Source organism: Oryzias latipes, chromosome 12 (assembly GCF_002234675.1).
Source record: "Oryzias latipes chromosome 12, ASM223467v1".
In the NCBI taxonomy this organism is placed as follows: Eukaryota; Metazoa; Chordata; class Actinopteri; order Beloniformes; family Adrianichthyidae; genus Oryzias; species Oryzias latipes.
Genome location: NC_019870.2, coordinates 25,853,182 through 25,876,327, shown reverse-complemented (window position 1 = coordinate 25,876,327; position 23,146 = coordinate 25,853,182). Strand labels below are relative to the sequence as shown.

Here is a 23,146-nt window from a genome sequence, read left to right as displayed (position 1 = left end):
GTCATTGTGGCAAGCTAAGCCACTGTGCTTCGCCAAAAACATACATATTCCATACATGTATGTGAAAATAAAGCAGGTATCTGTCTGCTGAACCCTGTGACACTCAGCTGTCCTGAATGGCTCTCATGCTGTAGCTTGAGCGACCTCTGCTGAACACATCAATCATCTACTAAAGCTGTTAAAACTGAAACAAAGACTGAAGATCCGAACTTATATGTGATTTTGTAACGACAGATTTGGGTTAAAATACCCCCACCGTTTTATTTATAAAAAGGATTTTGGTGCCAACTAGCACCATGTAGCAGCTAGCCGAGTGCTAACTCCATATCCTGGTAGAAAATAGGCGGCGGACAGCAGCAGGAGGCTATGGCAAGATAACAGAGCGGAAAATAACTTCAGAGAAACGATGTAATACATCGAAGAGCAGCGAGGAGAGTGGCTTTGAAAGATGAAAGCGCCTGAGGAGCTCCGTGCTGAGGAGGCAGTAGCAGCAGCAGTGCTACCTTCATTTGCCTGCATCAATTAGCCAACACATAGTGGAACAAATGAGGCCAACACCCTCAAATGAGAAATTATCTGTCAAATTCCAGACACACTTTAGATAGGTCTGGGCGTTTTGGAACCAACAACGTAAAAATAATTTAACCTTTGGGGAGGGGATTTGAAGAAGAAAAAAATGAACAATTTGCTAGCTAGCATCGCTGCTAGTTAGCTTAGAGACCGGATTCAGTTATTTAGCTGTAAGCCGGCAACAGACCACAATGGACGTCCTCAATTCCTCAAACCACACAGTATTTGCAGTTTATTAGGCAGCGCTAATGCTGGACGCCGTCATTATGGTGTTGTGACTCTGTACCATGAATGACAAACCCCCAGCAGAAGGCTCACAACGCGCCAGCAGCAATCATTCAGGTTTCGGGGCGCAGCATCTTCCTGCACATTCAGTTGCCCTCCGGTCCAGCACAAAAGCAGAAGACTCCGGGCCAGCAGCGGCTCTTTACGGCAGGGCGACAACGGGAAATGACCCATTCACACGGAGCCCCCTCACGCGGACGCGGCACACGTCCTCCGAGAAAGACTGGAATGTGGGACTGAAACAAGCTACACATTGATAAAGCTCTCAGACTCACCTCGGTTCCTACCGAAGCCATGGTGCCCGGACGTTAGCTCCGCCCACTCGCCTATACGTCACACATATTGATTTGCTATCAATGGAATAGGTGATAAATAATCTGTGTTAACAACCAATTAAAAAAATCTCCAATAATTTAGTGTTAAACAAATAAAAGGCAATTACATTAAATTATTATTTCAGGTGATAGAAAGCATTATTTGTTCTGGAAACGAAATAAAATTAAATTAAAAAGTAATGTGATATTATTTAATTTAAAAAGTACTTTTATTGGCTTTAATAATTACTCAAACGTATCACATATTAGTATGTTAACCTAGTTTGGATATGTTAACCCATCTATTCATCCAATTTCTTCCCTTTTGGGGATATCACAGTGTCATTCATAAATTATTCCAACAATTATTGACTGTATATGAGATCTGGAGTGAGTGAGTGAGTGAGTGTAACGTCACATATGAAAAATGGTTTCATTCCTTCTCCAACCAAATAGAGTCAAGCATTTTCAAAGTGTTCTCAGTGGACCTTTAACTATAATTATGCAATTTCTTGGCAAAACTAAAAAAAAAAAAAAACTTGCTTCATTTTCTAGGACATTTTTCTGCCGAGCAGCAGGAGTTCTCTCGAAATTTACCTCTGAGCAGGTAAATTCTCTGACTACTGCCGCGGAGTAAGCCTGCCTCCACTTTCCATCATCTCTTTTTTCACTCTCTCTACTACTAGCTTACAGCCCCCCACAACCCAACCCCACATTACTGGTGCCACAAAAATGCCGAGCAATATTGGAGCTATCAAGCCGTGCAGTTTTTAACCAGATTCCAGCTCAGATGAGGAAAATTTAGACATACACGAATCTATTTGTCTGTAATTGGACGCGTTAGAATGGAGCGGAGCAGGGAGCTTGTGGCGCACTAAGTGTAGTTTGTACATAAAAACAACAAGCTTTTTCCAATTGAAATTTTTGGCCTGTTTAGGATTCACCAGTTATATAAAAAAATTACTCAGAAATGCAAATTTAAGCTTAATTTGCTTTATACATATTCTCCATCATGAGAAAATTATCACAAGAACTTGTTAAAACACCATTTTCATCAGAGTGGCTCTTAAAGATCAAACACGAGTGATTCAACTACCCAGAAGACCCAAAAGAGACGGATACATCTATAATTCAACATGACTAGTCCAGATACAGGAAACTATCAATTTAAAAAAAAAAAATATTTCTGATCACATTTTCTTAGTAAAGTTACAGAAGAACTAAAAATACTTCAAAATGTTTACATCGAAGTCTTTTTTAGAACTGAATAAAAAACAAGATAAAAATTTGCATATTTACACTTTTAATAATCAACATAAATACGTTTCAAACCAACAGTCCTCTTTACTGAGTGATTTTTATTATTTTTTTAGAGCTGAAGCTCTTCTGATCTCATCATCATCAAGATCAAGTGAATCTGTCCAACTCATCCAGAGCCTTCTCCGGTATCACCTGAAGAAAATAAGAGTTCCTTCTTCTTTATCAGACTGAGGGAGATGTTGACACTTTGATCAGGGAAGTCGTTAGAACGTCTCATCTTCTTTAGGTTGTGGATGAGCTCCTAAGCTGTTTGGGAATAATGCTTTGTTTGAAGTCCTCCTAACAACCTCTGATTTGACTTCACAGAAAGACCATGAAGGGAAAACACAAACAGGTTTAGGTGTCCCGTTTCTCTCCCCAAGGGTTGCGTAGAAATATGTCTAGAGGTGGAACTAGCTGAGTCTTTTTGGAGAACTTCATTATCTACCCTTAAAAAGGTTTGGATTTGGCTCCATGTTTTTGTTTTCTCCCAGGAAGTTCCCATCGCCTCTGTGCTCCTGTTAGTGTCACAGTGAATCATGTAGACTGCAGACAGAAACTGCTGAATGCTCAGATGGAGACGAAGATGTAGATCCTGACAGATCCCACAATCCAGGTCTTCTTTGTAGAACATGATGTTTCCTTTCCTCAGATGTTTAAATGTCAGCCTCCACAGCTTCCTTCAGAGGAACATCCCTGGGAGCCTCTGTCAGCTCCTCTGAACTCTTCTCCTGTTTCTGCTGGTACATCTTCTTCTTCCTCTTTGTCTGGACCATTGGAGAAGTGTGAGTCAGGTCCATCAGGGTTGTTGGCAGCTCTCCACTCTGTTCTGTGGTCAACGTGTCCTTCAAAACCCCAGCAGTGATCCAACAGAACAGGAGCTCACACATATCAAAGATGCTCTTGAATGTAGGAGGTGATTCTGCTGAACTTCATCATTGAATATTCTCTTGAAGTACTCCTCATTTTTGGAGTCAGTGAAGCCTTGTGCCTCTGTTACCCTGGAAACACATAAAGGAGGGATCTGATTGGCTGCTGCAAGCCTGGAAGCGATCCAGGGCTGAGGGGAAGCAGCTGTCCCCAGATGAGGCATGGCAGACGAACATTGACCGAGCACTTCTTGGTGACATCTGACACCACCTGAGCGTTGTTGAAGTCCAGACAGTCTGCTTCCATCCAGACCGTCAAGGATGATCAGACGTTTACAGACAGACGAACAGCTGCTCTGCTGGGATCTGTTGGAACAGCTGGATCAGAGCCAGAAGACTGTGCCGGTGAGGTTTTGAGGCTGGTGAGACGCTGATTTTTTCAGAGTCAGATTTACAAACATTGGAACCCAAAATATTAACCAACCACTGATTGTGTTTTATTTCTCCTATCAGCATCTTTTTATAAACACACCATGTTCAAATTGGGCTAAGGAAGAATGTAAATAGCTGTTTAGTATCACTCCTAAAAAGCACCAATGTGAATTGTACACACTATAACAGACACAGCACCATAGAGGATTTATTTTTTTATTTATTTCATTTATCACATATCAAAAAAAGTAAATAAAAACAGAATATACAACAATGCAGATGTGATGGATGTTTGCCAAAAACCCACAAGGGGCTTAACATGTGGCAACCACCATAATGAGTCTATAAGCTAAAAAACAATACCATTCAGTAAATACAATACATAAAAAATCCAAACATATTCAATTCATGCACTTACATTCTTTTATCAAACTAAAAATACATGCCATATGGAAAAATACAGCGGGGAAAATAAGTATTGAACACGTCAACATTTCTCTCAAAAAACATATTTCTAATCGAGCTATTGACACGAAATTTTCAGATGTCTGCATCAACCCAAGTAATGCGCACATAGAAAGAAATCCAAACATTTATGTCCATAAATGAAGTTATGTGTAATAAAGTGAACACAGGGAATAAGTATTGAACACGCTTACTGAAATTTATTTAATACTTAGTGCAAAAACCTTTGTTGGTGATTACAGCCTCAAGACGCCTCCTGTATGGAGAAACCAGTCGAATACATTGCTCAGGTGTGATTTTGGCCCATTCATCCACACAAACTGCCTTCAAATCTTCAGGGTTCCGGGGGTCTCTTCTGTGAACCCGGATCTTCAGTTCTTTCCAAAGATTTTCAATTGGATTCAAGTCTGGTGATTGACTGGGCCAGGTTAGCAGCTTTATTTTCTTTGTTTTCAACCAGTTGAGTGTTACCTTGGCTGTGTGCTTGGGATCGTTGTCTTGCTGAAAGATCCACCCTCTTTTCATCTTCAGCAGCCTGGCAGATGACAGCAGATTCTGATCAAGAATGTCTCGATACTTTTCTCCAGTCATTATTCCTTCAATGATATGAAGTCTACCAGTACCACATGCTGGAAAAACAGCCCCATGCCATGATGCTCCCACCTCCAAACTTGGCTGTTGGTATGGTGTTTTGGGGGTGATGTGCGGTGCCATTTTTCCTCCAAACATGTCGTGTCTTGTGACATTCGAAGAGTTCAATTTTGGTCTCATCTGACCAGAGTATCTTCTCCCAGAATGTCATGGGTTTATCCAAATGTTGTGTCGCAAACTCCAAACGAGCTTCAACATGCTTCTTCTTCAAAAATGGAGTCTTGCGTGGTGTGCGTGCATGGAGGCCATGGTGGTTGATTGCATTACTTATTATTTTCTTTGAAACAACGGTACCTGCTGATTCCAGGTCTTTCTGAAGCTCTCCACGAGTGCTCCTGGGCTGTTGGAGAACCCTTCTGATGATTGTTCTGACTCCTCTGTCTGAATTCTTGCGAGGAGCACCTGGCCGTGGCAGGTTTATGGTAATGCCGTGTTCTTTCCACTTCCGGTACTCACTGGAACTTTCAGAAGTTTAGAAATGCGCCTGTCACCAATGCCTTCAGTGTGTTTTGCAACAATAAGGTTGTGTAGGTCTTTGGACAGCTCTTTGCTTTTACCCATCATGCAATGCTTCTTGTCTAACACCTTGCTGGTGAGAAACCTTTTTTTAAATGCACCAATCAGGACTATACCAGCTGATATTACTTTGCACTAATAGGGGGCAGGTTAACCTTCTGAATACTGACAAACTCCAGCTGCTTTCTTGGCTTGCCAGACCTTTTTACCCCTCCTTTTCTTCATGTGTTCAATACTTATTCCCTGTGCCATTTCACTTTATTACACATACCTTCATTTATGGACATAAATGTTTGGATTTCTTTCTATGTGTGCATTACTTGGGTTGATGCCGACATCTGGTGAAAATTTCATGTCAATAGCTCGATTAGAAATATGTTTTTTGAGAGAAATGTTGACGTGTTCAATACTTATTTTCCCCGCTGTAACATTGTTAAGAAGAAAGCTTTTTAGGGCTTTTTTAAACTGGCTTTGTGAAAGTACTTTGAAAGAAGAAGGAAGACTGTTCCAAATTTTACATCCTCTGTATAAGACACTAAACTGTGACTGAGTTATGCGAGAGAAAGGTGCTCTGATGAGACAGCCACCCCGAGTGGGATATTCATGAAATTCATTATTAAAATTGAACATGTTAGTGAAATGCTGGGAAGAAGTTTTCCAATAGAATTGAAAACAAACTGACCATTTTGAAGTTGGTTGACTTGATAGACACTCAGGACACTGGCCTAACAAAACACAGGTTGAGATGAATGCCTATGTCCTACATTGAATATTGTTCTCAGAGCTCGTTTTTGTAGACGCAGAATAGGTTCAAGTATAGTTTGATGTGTACTAGCCCAAGCAATATCGCAGTAACTAATATATGGATATATCATTGAATAGTACAACATAATTGCAACCTTTGTATTCATCAAATGACGGGTTTTACCTAGGATACCCACCATTTTGGCAATTTTGAGGATGAACACACTCTCACACACACACTGGTCTAACCGTCCCTCCATCTTCTTAACCTGCTATACTGTATTTCTTTTGGGGTCACAGGGTTGTCCCGGCTACTTTTGGGCAAGGGACAGGTTGCCAGTCTGTCGCAGGGCACACAATCACTCCCACACCCACACACCAAGGGACACTCTACCAATGAGACACTCTACCTATGAACCATGTATTTGGACACTGGAAGGTAGCAGGCGTGCCCAAAGAAAAGCCACAAATGCTCAAGGAACACATGCAAACTCCAAAAGAAAGGATCCAGCTGGGATTTGAACCAGGGTGCTAATCACTGCACCAACCTGCAGCCCCACTGGTCTAACCCTTACTGAAGTCCATGCATCTCTCCTTCTGGGCATAAATGGCTGTGAATTTTGCATCAAAGTTCTCCTAAAACTTTTAGAAGTCTCTCAGTCTCAATGTTGATGTCTTGGTCTGGCATTGTTCATTCAATATTAGTTCACATTTTAATGGAAAGGCCAACTTTGAGACAGTTTTATAAACATTTTTGAGATTTTTGCAGTCAGTCACATCAAAACATAAAATAATGGACTCCTATTCAAATGCCGGCCTCACTTTCTGTCTCTTCAGTGCAGCTTTATGCCAGACCCAAACACTAAATAAATGACAGACAAACATGAAATACATGGCCTATTTAATAGAGACTGAGGACATGTAATAAAAACGTTAAGAATGTATACATTTTGAATAAAGCATTACATTATTAGCATACACTGATTAAGCTAAAGGCACATAATCAATTCTGTTTTCATGGGAATGTGCAATTTAACATGAGTCAGAGCTCGGACTTGGAGCTGCCACACCTCACAACCTACACTGTAATGGAACAGGAAGTATGCAGAGATTTTGAGGATTAAAATGATTAGAATCATAAATTGAATTTATACTACAGATTGGAGGACAGATTTATTTTGTAAAAGCTTTAGTGTCACTCCCAGTTATTTACAAAAAAAACTTATATTCATAATAATGTACAAAACTATAAAAAAGATTCACATGTTCGGGGTTATTTGTCTTAAGCGAAGCCCATTCTGAGCACAGTCACCTTTGTTAGACAAGCCTAAAGGTTAGAGGAGAACAGAAAATCTCCCAGAATCTGCGTCTCTCACATGTTTCCAAGCTGAGACCAGGAGTTGCCAGTGAAGTTATCTTTTAGGAATCAACAGCCTGCTGGTAGGATGACTATGGAGAGTTAGCTGAGGGAAGAAAGTCCAAGCACCATCAGCTATTTAGGGATGGCAGGAATAAAGGGAGGGTGGTGGACACAGTAGCAGACAGGAAGACTGAGCATAATCCAGGACCTTCTCTGCAAACGGTGGCTCCAAGCATTATGGGGGAATGCTGAATGGTTAAACTATTACCATTTAGGTTTTTTTTGGCTTACATCAATCAATTATTGAAATATTTTATTTACATAGCACCTTTCATTAACATGCAACAGAACACAAGGAGTTTGATATAAAAGACGTGTGTATATACAGTGGTGGAAAAAATTGTTGGTACCCCTCAGTTAAAAGAAGAAAGTCCACAACGCTCACTGAAATGACTTTAAACGTTCAAAAGTAACAATAAATTAAAATTTATTGAAAATTAAATAATCAAAATCAGCCATTACTTTTGAGTTGTTGATTAACCTGTCCGCAGGTATTTTGGCCCACTCCTCATGAGCAAACTGCTCCAGTTGTCTCAGGTTTGACGGATGTCTTCTCCAAATGGCATGTTTCAGCTCCGTCCACTGATGTTCAATGGGATTCAGATCTGGGCTCATAGAAGGCCACTTCAGAATAGTCCAATGCTTTTCTCTGAGCCATTCTTGGGGGTTTTTGGCTGTGTGTTTTGGATCGTTGTCCTGTTGGAAGACCCATGACCTGCGACTGAGACCAAGATTTCTAACACTAGGCAGCACATTTCTATCCAGAATGCCTTGAAAATCTGGAGATTTCATTTTACCTTGTACAACTTCAAGACACCCTGTGCCAGATGCAGCAAAGGAGCCCCAAAACAGAACTGAGCCTCCTCCATGTTTCACAGTAGGGACAGTGTTCTTTTGGTTGGATGCTTCATTTGTGAGTCTACCAACATAGAGCTGATGTGCCTTACCAAAAAGCTCCAGTTTTGTCTCATCTGTCCAAAGGACATTTTCCCAGAAGCTTTGTGGCTTGTCAACATGCATTTTTGCAAATTCCAGTCTGGCTTTTTTATGATTTTTTTTCAACAGTGGTGTCCTCCTTGGTCATCTTCCATGAAGTCCACTCTGGCTCAAACAACGACGAATGGTGCGATCTGACACTGATGTACCTTGATCTAGGAGTTCACCTTTAATGTCTTTGGAGGTTGTTCTGGGCTCTTTGGATACAGTTCCAACTATCCGTCTCCTCAATTTGTCATCAGTTTTCCACTTCCATCGTCCAGGGAGGTTGGCTACTGTCCCGTGGGTCTTAAACTTCTAAATAATATGTCCCACTGTCGTCACAGGAACTTCAAGCTGCTTAGAGATGGTTTTACAGCCTTTTTACCTTTACGATATTTGTCTATAATTGTGTTTCTAATGTCCTGGGACAATTCTCTCCTTGGCTTTCTGTTGTCCATCTTCAGTGTGGTTCACACCTTTTCACCAAACAGCAACGTGACTTTGGCTACGTTCACACTGCAGGCTGAAACGACCCAATTCCGAATTTTTTGCCCCTAAGCGGCCCAATTCCGATCTTTTCATGACAGTCTGAATGACACAGATCCGATCTTTTCAATTGCGACCCAGGCCCCGTGGGTTTGCCGGCCTGATTCCGAATTGTAGCCGTTCTTTTCAATTGCGACCTCCGTCTGACCGGCCAGGCGACTTGATTCCGAACTGTACGTCATCGACACGCAACAAACGTCATCATTTTGCGTTAAAGTAGGCAGGAACGAGAACGTAAACATCAACCATGGTGGACGATGCTGCTGAGATCAGTCAGTGGAAGGGAAGCGAGATCCCCGATTGGATTAATATTTGGGCTGATCGCTCTTTTCAGGCCAAACTCCAGGGCTCTTATTGCAACTGGGCGGTTTTTGAAAAAATGTCCAGATAAATGGCAGAGCGTGGTGTTGAACCTTTACAGCTATAACTTTTTTTTCTTTCTCCCCTTTGACCGTGCTCAAGCGCGGGGGACCCGAGGCGATCCTCCTCCTCCTCCCTGTTCTGATCCTTATATTCTCCAGAACGGGTTAATAAAGAGTCCATAGCATTTATTTTGGGGGAAACCTTCTTTTATTACCGTCCTCCGTAACACACAACATGAATGCGCGCACACACTGCCCCCCCCCCCCCCCCCCCTATTCTCTATCGCGGCACGCGCTTGCACACACGCGGGCGAGCGGCTCCAACACATACACATTTCCATTCCACAACAGTGGGTACAGACGATCCAGACTCCATTGCCTTCTTAAAATGAGAAGATTGTAATTGTGCTGCTCCTTCGTGAAAATAAATTTAATATTACAAAAAGAGCTCCGCTTTTGACAACACTGTTGTTGACATCTGCTCCGCAAACAAGTGACGTCGTTCACCGTTGAGTATTCTTCTGGCTTCTGCGCATGCGGGTCTCGTTTGGGTCGTGTCACGGTCACACTGGAGATCACAAAAGTTCGGATTTACTTGGAAATGTGAACGGTCTAGCAAACAATTCGGATTTTTTCAAAAAATCCGAATTGAGCATTAAGCCCTGCAGTGTGAACGTAGCCTATTTGTCTCCCTTTAAATAGGCAGACTGACTGATTATGGGTTTGATAAAAGCTGTGATGTCAATTAAAGGACATACCTGAGTTCATCATGACCCCCTGGACAATTAGTTCTCAGTCTTTTATGGAGGTACCATCACTTTTGTCCAGCCATATTTCATTAGTTTTTTTTAAATATAATTCTGTTAATCAACAACTCAAAAGTAATGGCTGATTTTGATTATTTAATTTTCAATAAATTTTAATTTATTGTTACTTTTGAACGTTTCAAGTCATTTCAGTGAGCATTGTGGACTTTCTTTCTTTAACTGAGGGGTACCAACAATTTTGTCCACCACTGTAAACATGAGTCAAAACAATAAAGTCATGAAACAGAATAAACTAAAAGCAACAACATTCAAAAAATAAAAATATGCTTTCATCTCTGACAAACATACCGGTAAGTTGGGATGTCCCACCGTATCCTTAAGGATCCATTATATCATCCTGCTGTTAGAACCTTATGTGTCAAATGCAATCTGGTTGTAATAGGATCAATAAAAATATGAAAACTTTCCTTTAGTTGCTCCTAAGGTACACAACCTGTTGAGCTTTGCAGCTTCAACAGCGATGAACTTCAAGGAGAGAAAAAGGGACGAAAGAAAAAAATTCTTCTGGCGCTGCGGGGGGTATTCCTCTGGCTGGGCTGGAGCCTGCAGTTTCTGTGCTCCTGTGTCTCCCTCAAGTGGGGCCCCTGTAGCAGTCCTGCTGTCTCTGGTCTGGGTGGCAGATGTGATTGCCCAGCAGGCAGGTTTCCTCTATCTATCATACTGCGCAGGTGTTGGGTTGAGGGGCCCTGGCTGCTGGTGCTGTAACGGCGGAGATGTTGGTGTGGGAATGATCAGGCATTCTCCCTATTCTTAGGGTTTATCTTAGGGTTTTAGGGGGTCCAGGGAGCCTTACTGAGGGCTGTCCAGTCTCTGTATGAGAGCTTGGTTCGCATAGCCACCAGTAAGTCAGACCTGTTCTCGGTGCATGTTAGACTACGGCAGGGCTGCCCTTTATCACTGGTTCTGGCCATAGTTTCCATTGACAGAATTTCTAGAAAACTAACAGTAATTTTCTAGAAGCAGGGAGTCTGATTTGGGACCACAGGATTTTCTCTCTGCTCTTTGCAGATGATGTTGTCCTGTTGGCTTCATCGAGCCAGGACCTCCAGCGTGCATTGGGGCGGTTTGCGGCCGAGTGTGAAGTGACTGGGATGAGGTCAGGACCACTAAATCTGAGGCCATGGTTCTTGATCGGAGAAAGGTACTTTGAGGTACCTACCTCAGGTGGAGGAGTTAAAATATCTTGGGGTCTTGTTCATGAGTGAGGGAAGACCAGAGCAGGATTGGAGCGGCGTCCGTAGTTATGTGGTCGCTGTATCAATCCGTTGTGGTGAAGAGAGAGCTGAGCCAAAAAGCAAAGCTCTCAATTTACCGGTCGATCTTCGTTCCAATTCTCAAACCATGGCCATGAGCTCTGGGTCATGACCGAAAGAACGAGGTCCTGAATACAAGTGGCTGAAAATAGCTTCCTCCGTAGAGGAACTGTATGTACCTGTTGCTCCTGGTGGTTACAGGTTGGTTCCAGTGTTTGTCAGCGGAGCCGCCATCAGTGTGTGAATGCGTGTGTGCATGTTTGAATGGGACTGTGACGGTAAAGCACTTTGGGCCCTCTAAGAAAGTACTAAAGTACTATATAAGTTTACAGCATATTTATTATTTATATTTAGCTCCCCGTGCATGCCTGGGTTTTCCCTGGTCACTTCCTCCCACAGTCCAAAAAATTACTTCTTGGGTTTAAAAGTGATTCTCAGGTGTCACTAGGTGTGCATGTAAGAGTGTGAAAGTTATTGCGTAGCCCTGTTACAGACTGGGGACCTGTCCAGGGTGTGCCTCCCCTTTGTCCAGTATTAGTTGGGACAGGCTCCAGCAGCCCCATGACCACAAAAGGGATGTAGCAAGTTAAGAAAATTGATGGATGGAATTTGTGCAAAAATTAGTTGCTGCTGAGTAAAATCTTGTTAAAAACTCAATAGTTATTTCTGCTAAATTACAGCCAAAAAATTAAAACCATGATGATTTATTTTTTCTCTAGACAGTGAAGGAATTTATTTTTGTGGTTCTTATTTCTCCTAGGTTTTTATCTTATCTTTATTTCTTTGAAGGTTTTCTTTCAGGTTTACTGTGTGTGGGTTTCAGTCATTTCAATTAAAAGGGACTTCCTGATAATTGCATATGTAAAGAGGTTTCAGGAATGCAGCTCCAACCTCCAACCCCTTCAGGAGAAAACGGTCTTTGATCTTCTGGGGCCATTTGGTTGTAGGTCTGACTTGGATCATAAATCAATCATCTCAATCCCTGGGAACCGCCACAGGCATCTGCTCCCGTGTGGGGAACAAAGGTGTATTGTCTACTGTATGTTAAGAAGATCCGGCCACACGTGGGGGCCACCTAGGGAGCCATTTGGTTGCGGGACCATGTCAGTCTGGGAGGTGACTTCAGACGCGGGAAAACGGATGCTGACTCCTAACATGGACTGACAGAAGTGGGCAGGCTCCCTGCCAGCCAATCTCTAGCGACCAGAGGCGGAGATTCGGCGGCCATCTTGCTCCCGGGGGAGGATGTTCTGCCCACATGCTTAAAAGTCTGAACTCAAGGAATTTTCCTGTGTCTCCAGACAAGCTGCATGTGAATTCGGAATGTAACCTCTTGCGTATTGCAGGCCTTGATTTTGGACACCCAGATCGATCTGTTTTATTCTGTTTTATTCTGTTTTTACTATGTTTTTAGAAATATTGTTAGGGAATAAATTTGTTAATCTTTAATCCGGACGAATCCCGTGGTTTTCTTCTTCTCGACTTTATTGGACATGCAACAAAGGAAAGTAATCTCAAAGCGACAGATTATATTTTTCCTACATTAATTGGTGACCCCGACGTGATAAGTGGGGAAGAAACGCGGAAGCGCAACGCGGGTAAGTGGACCGATAGTGGTTTATTAGGACCGATAGTGGTTTATTATGAGAATTCTGGGACTTTCGGCGAAAAGTCGGTGACGCTCCCCCCACGTGCTTGACTTCCCTCGAGGCCTCACAAACAAAAGGTAAAGCAGGAACCTGTTCGTAAATTCTGCATATTGTTTACGTTATTCTTTTAGTGAATAACTCAAATTGTGGGGAAGTGAAGTATGTGGACGGCATAGCGCACCTGTATAAGTTTTGTGGTTCACCCTCCTGAAACAGCAGATTGGATCTAGGAAATTTATGAAATTGAATCTAAGGAAATTGTGCAGGTTTTGTGTCTGTTCAGCCTGTCAAAATTGAAAATATTAAATTGGGAGCGGGTGATATTTGGATTACGTTAAAATTTAGGAGGTTTTGCGTCTGTTTGAGCCTGTACGAAATCCCGTACGAAAACAACAGTGTTACTATAGGAACTAATTTTGCGCGTTTTAGGATTTTCGGAAAAACCAGGAAGGCAGCGAACCTTCACAAATTATTTTTAATGCGTAGAGAAACCACAGAGGGATTCACAGTAAAAATGAAAGGTGCGTTAGACAGAAAAAATGAGGAAACCGGTGAATTTTCTTTTGACGACAGACTTAATGACGTAGACGACTTGACTTTACAACAGCGGTGAAAATGGCTTGAATGAGAATGAATGGAATGAAATGTATGCGATTTTGGAAAGAATGGGATGAAAATGTTTGAAATCTGTGTATTTTAACTGTATTTTCCACATTTCCCTGTGTATTGTCTGCTCCATGGACGCAGCCATCTTGTTCATCATGTTTACATCGAACGGACCAATGACGGGACGTTTTACTTGTTTTCGAATGTGTAGACGATTGTGATTGGTTTTGTCTGTACCACGTGGTAAGCGTGACGGAGTCCTAGCCAAAATGGCGACGGTGGCTGTGATTTGCTTTGTTCGTACCACGTGGTTAGCGAGTCGGCGTTCCTAGCGACCAACATGGCGGACCGGCGCTGAACTTTCACAAACAAATCTGGAGAATTTGGGACCTAGTTTGCGGTACAATCATCGCGGGGATTGTCTTATTGGGCTTAATCATGACCTCGGTTGTAAAACAGCGTTGAAAAACAAATTTCAGTGGGTTTTCGGTTCGCCGAAAAAGGTTTTTATGTTGCACAGCGCCTCCGACGGGAGCCTCTGCTGCAACGGCGATCAGCGTGCATGGTTGCAGGGTCTAATACATTTGGGGTAAAATAATTTTGTAATTATTTCGGTTTTCTTATTGTGAATACATGTCTCTAATTTGTTTGTATGTCCTAATAACCGCGATTAAGTTCAGCTTTGTTTAAAGAAGTATTATTGACATTTTTAATTTGTTTAAGTTCGTTTTTCTGTTTGTTTTGATCTTGACTTGTGCACTGCTGTTTGAATGAGAAGCGAATGAGTGGCGGTTTTGTTTGTTTGAATCGTAATCAATAGTATTTGAAAATTGTTTTCAGAATGGGGAAAAGGACGAGGTAAAGGAAAGGGAAACATGGTTTTTGAGGATTTGGAAGGATGTTGCAATGTAGAGACAAGAAATGTGAGGTGAAAAGCAGGAGAAATGAAAGGCATTGTAAGTAAAATGGAGGGTCTGTGGGCATGGAAAAGTGTGGTATGAAAGTGCAGGGTATGGTAGAACAGGAGAAGAGGGAACATGAATGTGAAAACGCTAGTTATGAACGATTCATTTCAGTGAAATGGTTTAATTTTGTGTAAGGTACCTAATTTGTTGTGTTATGTCTTTTGCAAAAACGGTTAAAAGTTATAGTCTTTGTATTGATTGTCTGTGTTTTAGAGTGAGAATTGTGTTTTTGGTTAAATAAGGAAAAGCTTAAATTGTGGGATTTTGTTGCTTTTAGTACTTCTCCAAATTCTTTTTGTAGGGCAAAAACAGTCCTTAAGGGTAAGTCAAAACCATTTGTCTTTGTTTCTTGATTAAGAGTGAAGGAAAAGCTGCCAGAATGCATGTAAGACAACATATTTTCCAAAGATTTTACTCCAGGTCCGTCATTTCGGCCAAAGAAAATTTTAGGGATTTTTTCCCCTTGCTGGCTTTCATTACTGATCAACTGACGGTGTTGGAGACGGTGAAGACTGAACATGACTAATACATTTCTAAATCTCTTTCCAAGCAGAAGAGCAGACCTCATAAATCTTTACGCAGAAAACCACCCTCTGCTTCAAACCCCCCTCTGCTACGTGGGTGAGTGACAAAGGCGCATAAGTTTACCATCCTCCGCAGCTCTATACCTTCACAGGAGGGAGCCGAGTCAGCAGTGACTGACCCCCAGAGCACATTTGAAGAAACAGGACAGGAGAGAGGGGGAGGTTGAGCAACTGAAGAAAAACAATTCTTTACCTTGCTGAAACGATTCACACAGGGTAAAAGGTGTTTTAAAAAAGAAAAGGAAACTAACATGAATTTTGACTTTTGATGCCCTCAGAGACAGCAGTAATGACGTGTCATGCTCAGCCATTCGGAGACCAAAACAGGAGGACTGGTGGAAAAATCCTGGGAGAAGCAGGCCACCCAGGGGACCCCAGCAGCAGTTGGAAATGGCATCTATGGCGCTCTGACCCCTGACAGCCCACAACGAGGTGCCCAACAGCAGAATGTACAGACCAAGAGGCAGATGGTCTGGAGGAAAAATGAACAGTACCCATGACCACTCCAAGCCCTCCTCCACCGTGGCGAGGACCACAGGGCAAGTCGGACAACACCACTTGATGCAGGAGCCATTGTCTTTTTCAAGCTCAAAGGTAACCACTGATGAGTCTACTGGACACTCTACCTGCTCTGACAAATGAACAAATGACTCCTCAAAACCTGCAAAAGACCATCCGAATGACTTTTGACCAGATGGTGGAACATTCATGCGTGCATTCACCAAACACGCCTGCAAATCTGTTGGGATGGGACAGTCTTGTCAAAACAGGAGACAGCAGACTGGATGCCATGCCGGACACCACAGCCGACCCCCACTGCAGACATGTAAAGGGCCCTGAAACGCCAGGTGGTTTCGTTAATTTCAGGTTTGAAGCCTGGACTCCTGTGTTTGAAGCCTCCGAATGGTCTGACCGGTACACTCCATTATGACAGAGAGCATGATTAACAGTAAGAAATATTTCAGCAGGTATTTGAACTACACTGACATATATTAACCCTGAGGGCGAGCGGCTTATTGTGCATTCATACACTCACAAATGCAATGATACTAGCTGTCAGACACAGCTGTATCTCACATAGGATTAGACTAAGCAGGACATTAACAACACATTGGTTGAGTTGTGTTTTTCAGGTGTTCACTTTCCTCCCTCAATAAAAATGTACAGGTTAATTTTGCCGTTCAACAACTGAGCAGAGAGGAGACGGCTCATGAAGATGCAGAGGTGATGTTAAAACGCTCTCTGATGCTTCATGGTCCACAGGTTCAGTTGATGTTGGTTCATTCTTCATCGTCCCCCCGGTGGTGATTCAGGTAACTGCAGGAGCACAGGTTTTTAGATCTCAGTGCAGCTGAGTGACTGATGCAGATGAAGGGAGGAAGGAAACTCAGTCTGGGCTGTAGAACTATAGTGTCATTGAATATTCGTATTCTTCATAGTTTACTTTAGGAAAGCGGTTTTAAAAGCTGATGGATCGTATGGCATATAATTTAAGCTAATGTTAATTTAAGTTGATGACGTCACCATTATTATAAAACCTATACGTCCCTGATCCATATTGCATGCTGTCACCTTTAACCTCACAAGGTGTGTTGTTTGTTGCTATTGCTTTAGCACACGTTTTCTTTTAATGGAATCATTACATAAAAATAGCAGACCATTGTTCGCATTATTGTACAGAGGGGTTCATAAAATCCTTCTTGCATTTTTGATCACTGTTTAAAGTCTCTCTGACAGAACATTATGCTATAAGAGGTTTGTGTTTTGCTAATACAGGTGGATGACATCTGCCTGCAATTAATGAAAGATCTTCTGTTGCAGTTGTATTATTTCTTCTTGTGACCTTGCCTTTTACAGGAACGTGGACAGGACGCCTGTTCACCTTATCGATGCACCAAACAGTTTATTGTTTTTATGTTCTTGCTTTACATTTAATTCGTTTTATGTGTTTGTCCTGGAGCTTAGCCCCAGGCCAAGAGAGGGAGGTAGACAAAAGAGGTCTTAATGATTAAAAGAAGGACATTATTTTATTATCGTTTAAATGTATTTGTCTAGAAAGAGATTGACCATTTAGAAAGAATGTTTAAATAGTAACACAGATTGACCATTTTTAAAAATTTTAAAGCTTTGTGTGTCTGTTCATCTGATTTTCTCTCATCCACAGCAAGGATGAGTAGGTTCTACGACTGGGTCATTACACAACAGCCCATAATAAACTTTTTTCTTTTTTCTTGAATTTGTATTTTCCCCACTTGTGTTCTTCATAAAACAGCACGAGGGGAAGCAGACCTTTGAGAAGAGAAATGTGGTGGACCTTTTCCATCATATTTTCTCTTACTGCGCATGCGTAAATTGATTCTTGTCTCATTGTCTTTTGTGTTTTATTGTTTTTTATTTTTTAATTTCCTGACCCTAACACTAACAAAAACTTAGACCCACAGCAGAATCATCTTGGCAGAACAGTACCACAGCAGTGGACACCCCAAGTCCTTTTGCAGCCGTTCTGTTGTATCAGATGTGTCAGATCTCTAACAGGCTTATTGAGAAGTCCATAGGAGGCCAGGTCCAAGCTTGCCAGAGCTTGTGGGACATGCAGAAGGAGGACGCGAGTGTTCGAGGCCCGGAATGACCTTTTTTGGACTTTGTTACATTTTATAAAATTGCTTACTGTTATGTTTGACAATTTTCTTTTCTCTTTTCATCGTCTGTGTGATTTTGTTCTGCTTTAACATTTCTCAATTCCCCCCCTTAATTCTAGGTGTTTTCTTTTCTTTATAGGAAGTGTTATCTTTGTTGTATTTTTTACCTTTTTACTTTTATATTTTGACTTTTTAAATTTGAATTTGACTTTTATATTTTTACTTTTTTAAACTTAAGTTTGACTTTGAATGTTTTATTTTTCTGTACTTTTATATTTTGATGATGTGTTTTTATTTTTTGTGTGACCTCACTTCGTGAGGTCAAGAGAGGGAAACTGAAGGAATTTATTTTTGTGGTTCTTATTTCTCCTAGGTTTTTATCTTATCTTTATTTCTTTGAAGGTTTTCTTTCAGGTTTACTGTGTGTGGGTTTCAGTCATTTCAATTAAAAGGGACTTCCTGATAATTGCATATGTAAAGAGGTTTCAGGAATGCAGCTCCAACCTCCAACCCCTTCAGGAGAAAACGGTCTTTGATCTTCTGGGGCCATTTGGTTGTAGGTCTGACTTGGATCATAAATCAATCATCTCAATCCCTGGGAACCGCCACAGGCATCTGCTCCCGTGTGGGGAACAAAGGTGTATTGTCTACTGTATGTTAAGAAGATCCGGCCACACGTGGGGGCCACCTAGGGAGCCATTTGGTTGCGGGACCATGTCAGTCTGGGAGGTGACTTCAGACGCGGGAAAACGGATGCTGACTCCTAACATGGACTGACAGAAGTGGGCAGGCTCCCTGCCAGCCAATCTCTAGCGACCAGAGGCGGAGATTCGGCGGCCATCTTGCTCCCGGGGGAGGATGTTCTGCCCACATGCTTAAAAGTCTGAACTCAAGGAATTTTCCTGTGTCTCCAGACAAGCTGCATGTGAATTCGGAATGTAACCTCTTGCGTATTGCAGGCCTTGATTTTGGACACCCAGATCGATCTGTTTTATTCTGTTTTATTCTGTTTTTACTATGTTTTTAGAAATATTGTTAGGGAATAAATTTGTTAATCTTTAATCCGGACGAATCCCGTGGTTTTCTTCTTCTCGACTTTATTGGACATGCAACAAAGGAAAGTAATCTCAAAGCGACAGATTATATTTTCCAACAACAGCTAATAATGAAAACAGTTCATTGTTGAAATCAGGTTAGTGAAATCCATAGAACTGGGTAAGGGGGTTCATTATAAAATTAAAGCACGATGTATCAGATTTTAAATGTTTGATTTTCTGAACCCCTGTTAAATGAAAAGCCAAAGCAGCCGAAGCAAAAATACGTTTCCACTCGAGGGCGCCACCACTATCCCGTCCGTCATCGTGCATTTAAATTAACCGCAGAAGAAGTCTCCTAATCTGACCGGGAAATTGCTCCAGCCCCGCTGTCCTGAATGAGGAGGGGACCTTGGACCAGCGGAGGAGGCTGAATCTGTCCGGACGTTTTCCGCCTCTCAGCTCAGAGGCATCGATGGCGCGTTAGCTCGTCGCCCGCACCGAGCATCGCTAGGACGGCGGGAGAGTTCAGAAGCGGCCGTTACTTTGCTAGCTAGCAGCGGACATGACTCAACAAGCTGCCGCCCTGCAGACCTACAACAACGAGCTGGTCAAATGTGAGCGATTTTCCCACTTTCCCTTTTCTAAATAGACTTTAAAAAAAAAGTAGGAATATTTTTTTATAATTATTTGTTTTTCTCAGATATATAAGTAACGTGGCAGGTTTTGATGACATGTTTCCCCTATTAGGAGACTCCTGAATTAATTTTTCCATAATAATCCATCGAGTTTTGTTGTTTTCCTCTTTTTTGTCCCTCATTTATCAGAAAGTTTTGCACCACCTCGTTAAATCCCAAAGATTATACCTTCACCCAGTTTAACCAGGTTAACTCTCTGACTTAATGCAAACGTAAATGGCTGCTTTTATCTTCAGCACGTTGGACAGTTAGCTTGTCGATTATATCCGACATTTATGTCTTTATTTACCCTTAAAAATAGGTGTGCTTTTGTGGAAAATGTGTTTCAGAGATGCACAAATCTGGCTAGTGCTAAACAAAATGTTTTGTGAAATTCCTTTTTTGTTTTTTAACGCAATCAATATTTGTAATATCCTAAAATCAAATCAAAGATTGATCCAGAATTGTTGACGGCGAAGACCTTAGTGTAAAGCATTCACAATTCTTATTGCATCTTTTTTTTTTCTTACGTTGAATTAAGAGTTTAAACGAACAGTAAATCCTTTGATACTGTGAAGCGGTGCAGGTTTAAGGGTGTTTTTTTTGGGGGGAGCAGCAGCAGACCCACAGAAACTCCACCCGTGCTTCTGCCCCTCAGGCATCGAGGACCTGTACTCCAAACGGGAGGAGCTGAACCGTCAGATCAAGCTGGAGGAAGAGGAGAAAGAGCGGCTGCAGCACGACATCCAGATCCTGTCGGAGAAGCTGAGCCGAGTGGAGAAGAGTCTGGCTCAAAGGCTGGCCGCTCGGGCCACGTTCGACCGCACCATCGCAGAGACGGAGACGGCGTACACCAAGGTGAGCCGCCTCCGCATGTGTGCATCTGCAGCCAAACCCCTTCAGGTGTTCACATGTCGGTGAAAAGAGCTGTGAAAACCAACAACTATGTGACAAAATATTAGAGTAAACATATTTTTGAAACCTAAACTCTTCTGCCGGAGGAGAAATGGGACGACAATTTCTATTTGAGAGGTTTCCTCATTTTAATAACCAAGACTGTCTTTGTATTTAGTTTTGAACTGATTTAAAACCGAAATGACAGGAAGAGGAGGCACGAACCCCAAAGTTAAAGATCCACTCTGATGAAAATTGTGTTTTTTTACGTTCTTGTAACATTTATCGGATGGACATGTTTTAAAGAAAATTAAGCTTAAAACTGTTTTTCTGTGTATTTGATTACTGAAATTGTTGTGAATCAAAGCAGACATTAAAAAAAACATCTTATTTTAGATGTAGAAAGCACACTGGGTGTGGACGGGCATGCCTACAACCCTGTCACGCTTTTATCTTCACCGTCAATAAAGTTTATTGAGTTTAGCGGAAAACAGCCCGAGCACCGGAATAGCTGAAGCTCATTTCATCCTCGGATTCACCTTTTCATCCGCCCTGTTGTGAAAAGGATTCTTGATAGTTGTCTTCTTCCCAAAGTGCTGTGAGAGGCTGCAGAGTCACTCGCATCGTTTCATCCAAACTTATCAGCACGTTTGATGTCATCTGCTGCCTGCATTCCCATCATGCATCGTGTTGTTATGGTTTAACAAAAGCTGCAGATGGTGCACATCCCACACGCTGATGCTGACCTCCCCGCGTGCCAGCAGTGATCACTGCAAACACCCTCCCAAACGCCCTGCTCGAGGAACACAAGCTGCTGCGTCGGCAGAGACCCGTCACTTTGGCAGAAGATGCTTCTGCTTCTGCTTCTGCTTGGGTGCGCGTATCATCTGTGCAGAAAAAAGACGTCCCAAATCAAATCCCTAACCATAACCCATAGAAAGGCTTTGCTTTCAGTTTCAACCAAAGGAAGTCAATTCAGTCGCCATTTTTCCACATTATGTCCGTCGCCATATTGGAACCGGACATCCGCAGTAAGCCGTGATTGGTCCGTCTTCATTTCTTGGGCAACCATTCTCTCCAATCAGCAGTGAGCACGTTAGAAGGCCACACCCCTTCCACTGAAAGTGCGCTCTGGAGAACTGTGAAACGCTTCGGACGTTTGATGCAAGGCCGCCTACTTCTATGGAGGCATCTGATTGGTCAGTTTATAACTGGAATAACTTGAGCTACAGAAAAAATATGAAAAAAATAGGATTAGCAAGAACGTGTTAATAAAAGGTGGCAGGGAAAGAATGTTTGCTCTGGCCAACATAATGACTGAGTAACAGCGGTTTATTTCTCAATAGAACTCTATAGGAACTTTGGTGCACATATTGGTCGTAGTAGCAAATAAGCAAATGGCTTTCCAAACACGTACTTCCTGTTTGGAACGCCAGGGCGAGGAGTCACCCAGTCCGGTTCTTGTTTTACTGTGGGTGGGCGGGACTTGTCTTTGCCTGCTGAGGACCAGCGTGAATGTTGGTAGAGCCACAGCCTCCCGTCCAGACGAGCTCATGGATTCACCTGATAGATTTTTAGTGTTTAGTTTGGACCTTTGACACACTGACAGACTCCTGTCTGTGGAGCTCAGTTGGGACTCATGGGGGGGGGGTCTTTGTTTCCTCTTGTAGATCTTGGAGAGTTCCCAGTCTCTGCTGAGCGTCCTGAAGCAGGAAGCGGGGAACCTCAGCAGAGCCACAGAGCCGCGCAGGAAGGAGCATTAAGGCCCGAAGGATGTGCCGGCGCTCGCCTTCAGCCGCCGTGTCAAATATGTCACTGATTTCTTAGAGGTTATTTAAATAAACGTGTTTGTTCAGTAAAAAGGACTCATCGCTGCTTTTGTTCCAACTTCTCTATTTATTCAGTTTTTCTTTGTACAAGTGCAACGTCTTTCTTTCCCAAATGAATACAAGAAGTTTACAGTGAGCAGATGCCCTGCGATGCAGCTTTAAAGACGAGAAGAAACCCGAAGGTGACCCTGCACTCTGCAGTGGGAAACCCCTGACATTCTTCACCAACCATCAGCAAAAACCTGCTGCGTCTGAGGAACCCGGTCCGCCTGTGGGCTTCACGACCTGAAAGCCATGATTGTAGAAAACATTCAGAAGAGTTGTGCTGGATGAAAATGCGTCCCTCTGATGGAAACGGTTGGCGTGGCACTCTGAGCACACAGCGCAATTTACGGCTCTTTTCTGGTGTTGGAGATCGGAGCAGAACCTCGGACCTGCCTTTCTGCTCCAAGTCAGACTGAAGACAAAACGAGGAAAATGAAACGTAAAACGAGTGGCGTTGGATGGCCGATGATGGCAGATGCTACTTGCCCCCGCCGCCCTCACTGACCGAACTGCTGCTACACGCCCCTCGCTCTCCCCCTCCGCCACCCTGGTCAGAGCTGCACGTGACAAATTCGTGGAAAAGGAAAAACGTCAAAATGGTGGCTTTCCGTGACTTTTATCTCCATAGCAACCATTTCATGTTTTGGTCGCCTGGGGGTGACGAACAGGTCTAGTGATTTTTACAAGAAAATT

At 42.5% G+C, this 23,146-nt stretch overlaps 2 protein-coding genes and 1 long non-coding RNA gene across 3 annotated transcripts in view; 2 read left to right on the top strand and 1 right to left on the bottom strand.

The window, feature by feature from the left end:
- Window positions 1–1,205, bottom strand: part of LOC101167635 (histone-lysine N-methyltransferase EHMT1) — a 52,973-nt gene extending 51,768 nt beyond the window's left edge. The window contains exon 1 of the mRNA XM_020707861.2: window positions 1,131–1,205. Coding sequence (XP_020563520.1) covers window positions 1,131–1,151 — 21 coding nt within the window. The 5' untranslated portion in view covers window positions 1,152–1,205. The remainder of the gene's footprint in view (window positions 1–1,130) is intronic.
- An 11,934-nt stretch (window positions 1,206–13,139) lies between these two features.
- LOC111948350 lies at window positions 13,140–18,022 on the top strand. Its single transcript, XR_002874336.1, has 2 exons — window positions 13,140–15,372; window positions 15,614–18,022. It is a non-coding gene; the product is annotated as an uncharacterized LOC111948350 (long non-coding RNA).
- A 372-nt stretch (window positions 18,023–18,394) lies between these two features.
- On the top strand, window positions 18,395–22,441 carry ssna1 (SS nuclear autoantigen 1). Its single transcript, XM_004075087.4, has 3 exons — window positions 18,395–19,625; window positions 20,344–20,543; window positions 22,250–22,441. The coding sequence occupies exons 1-3, from the start codon at window positions 19,574–19,576 to the stop codon at window positions 22,340–22,342; spliced, it is 345 nt and encodes a 114-aa protein (XP_004075135.1). The 5' UTR covers window positions 18,395–19,573; the 3' UTR covers window positions 22,343–22,441.
- Window positions 22,442–23,146: the final 705 nt, after the last annotated feature.

Coding starts and splice junctions, on each gene's coding strand:
- ssna1 (XM_004075087.4), top strand. CDS start 19,574: ATGACTCAACAAGCTGCCGCCCTGCAGACCTACAACAACGAGCTGGTC. Junction 19,626..20,343: donor CAACAACGAGCTGGTCAAAT/GTGAGCGATTTT, acceptor TCTGCCCCTCAG/GCATCGAGGACCTGTACTCC. Junction 20,544..22,249: donor CGGAGACGGCGTACACCAAG/GTGAGCCGCCTC, acceptor TTCCTCTTGTAG/ATCTTGGAGAGTTCCCAGTC.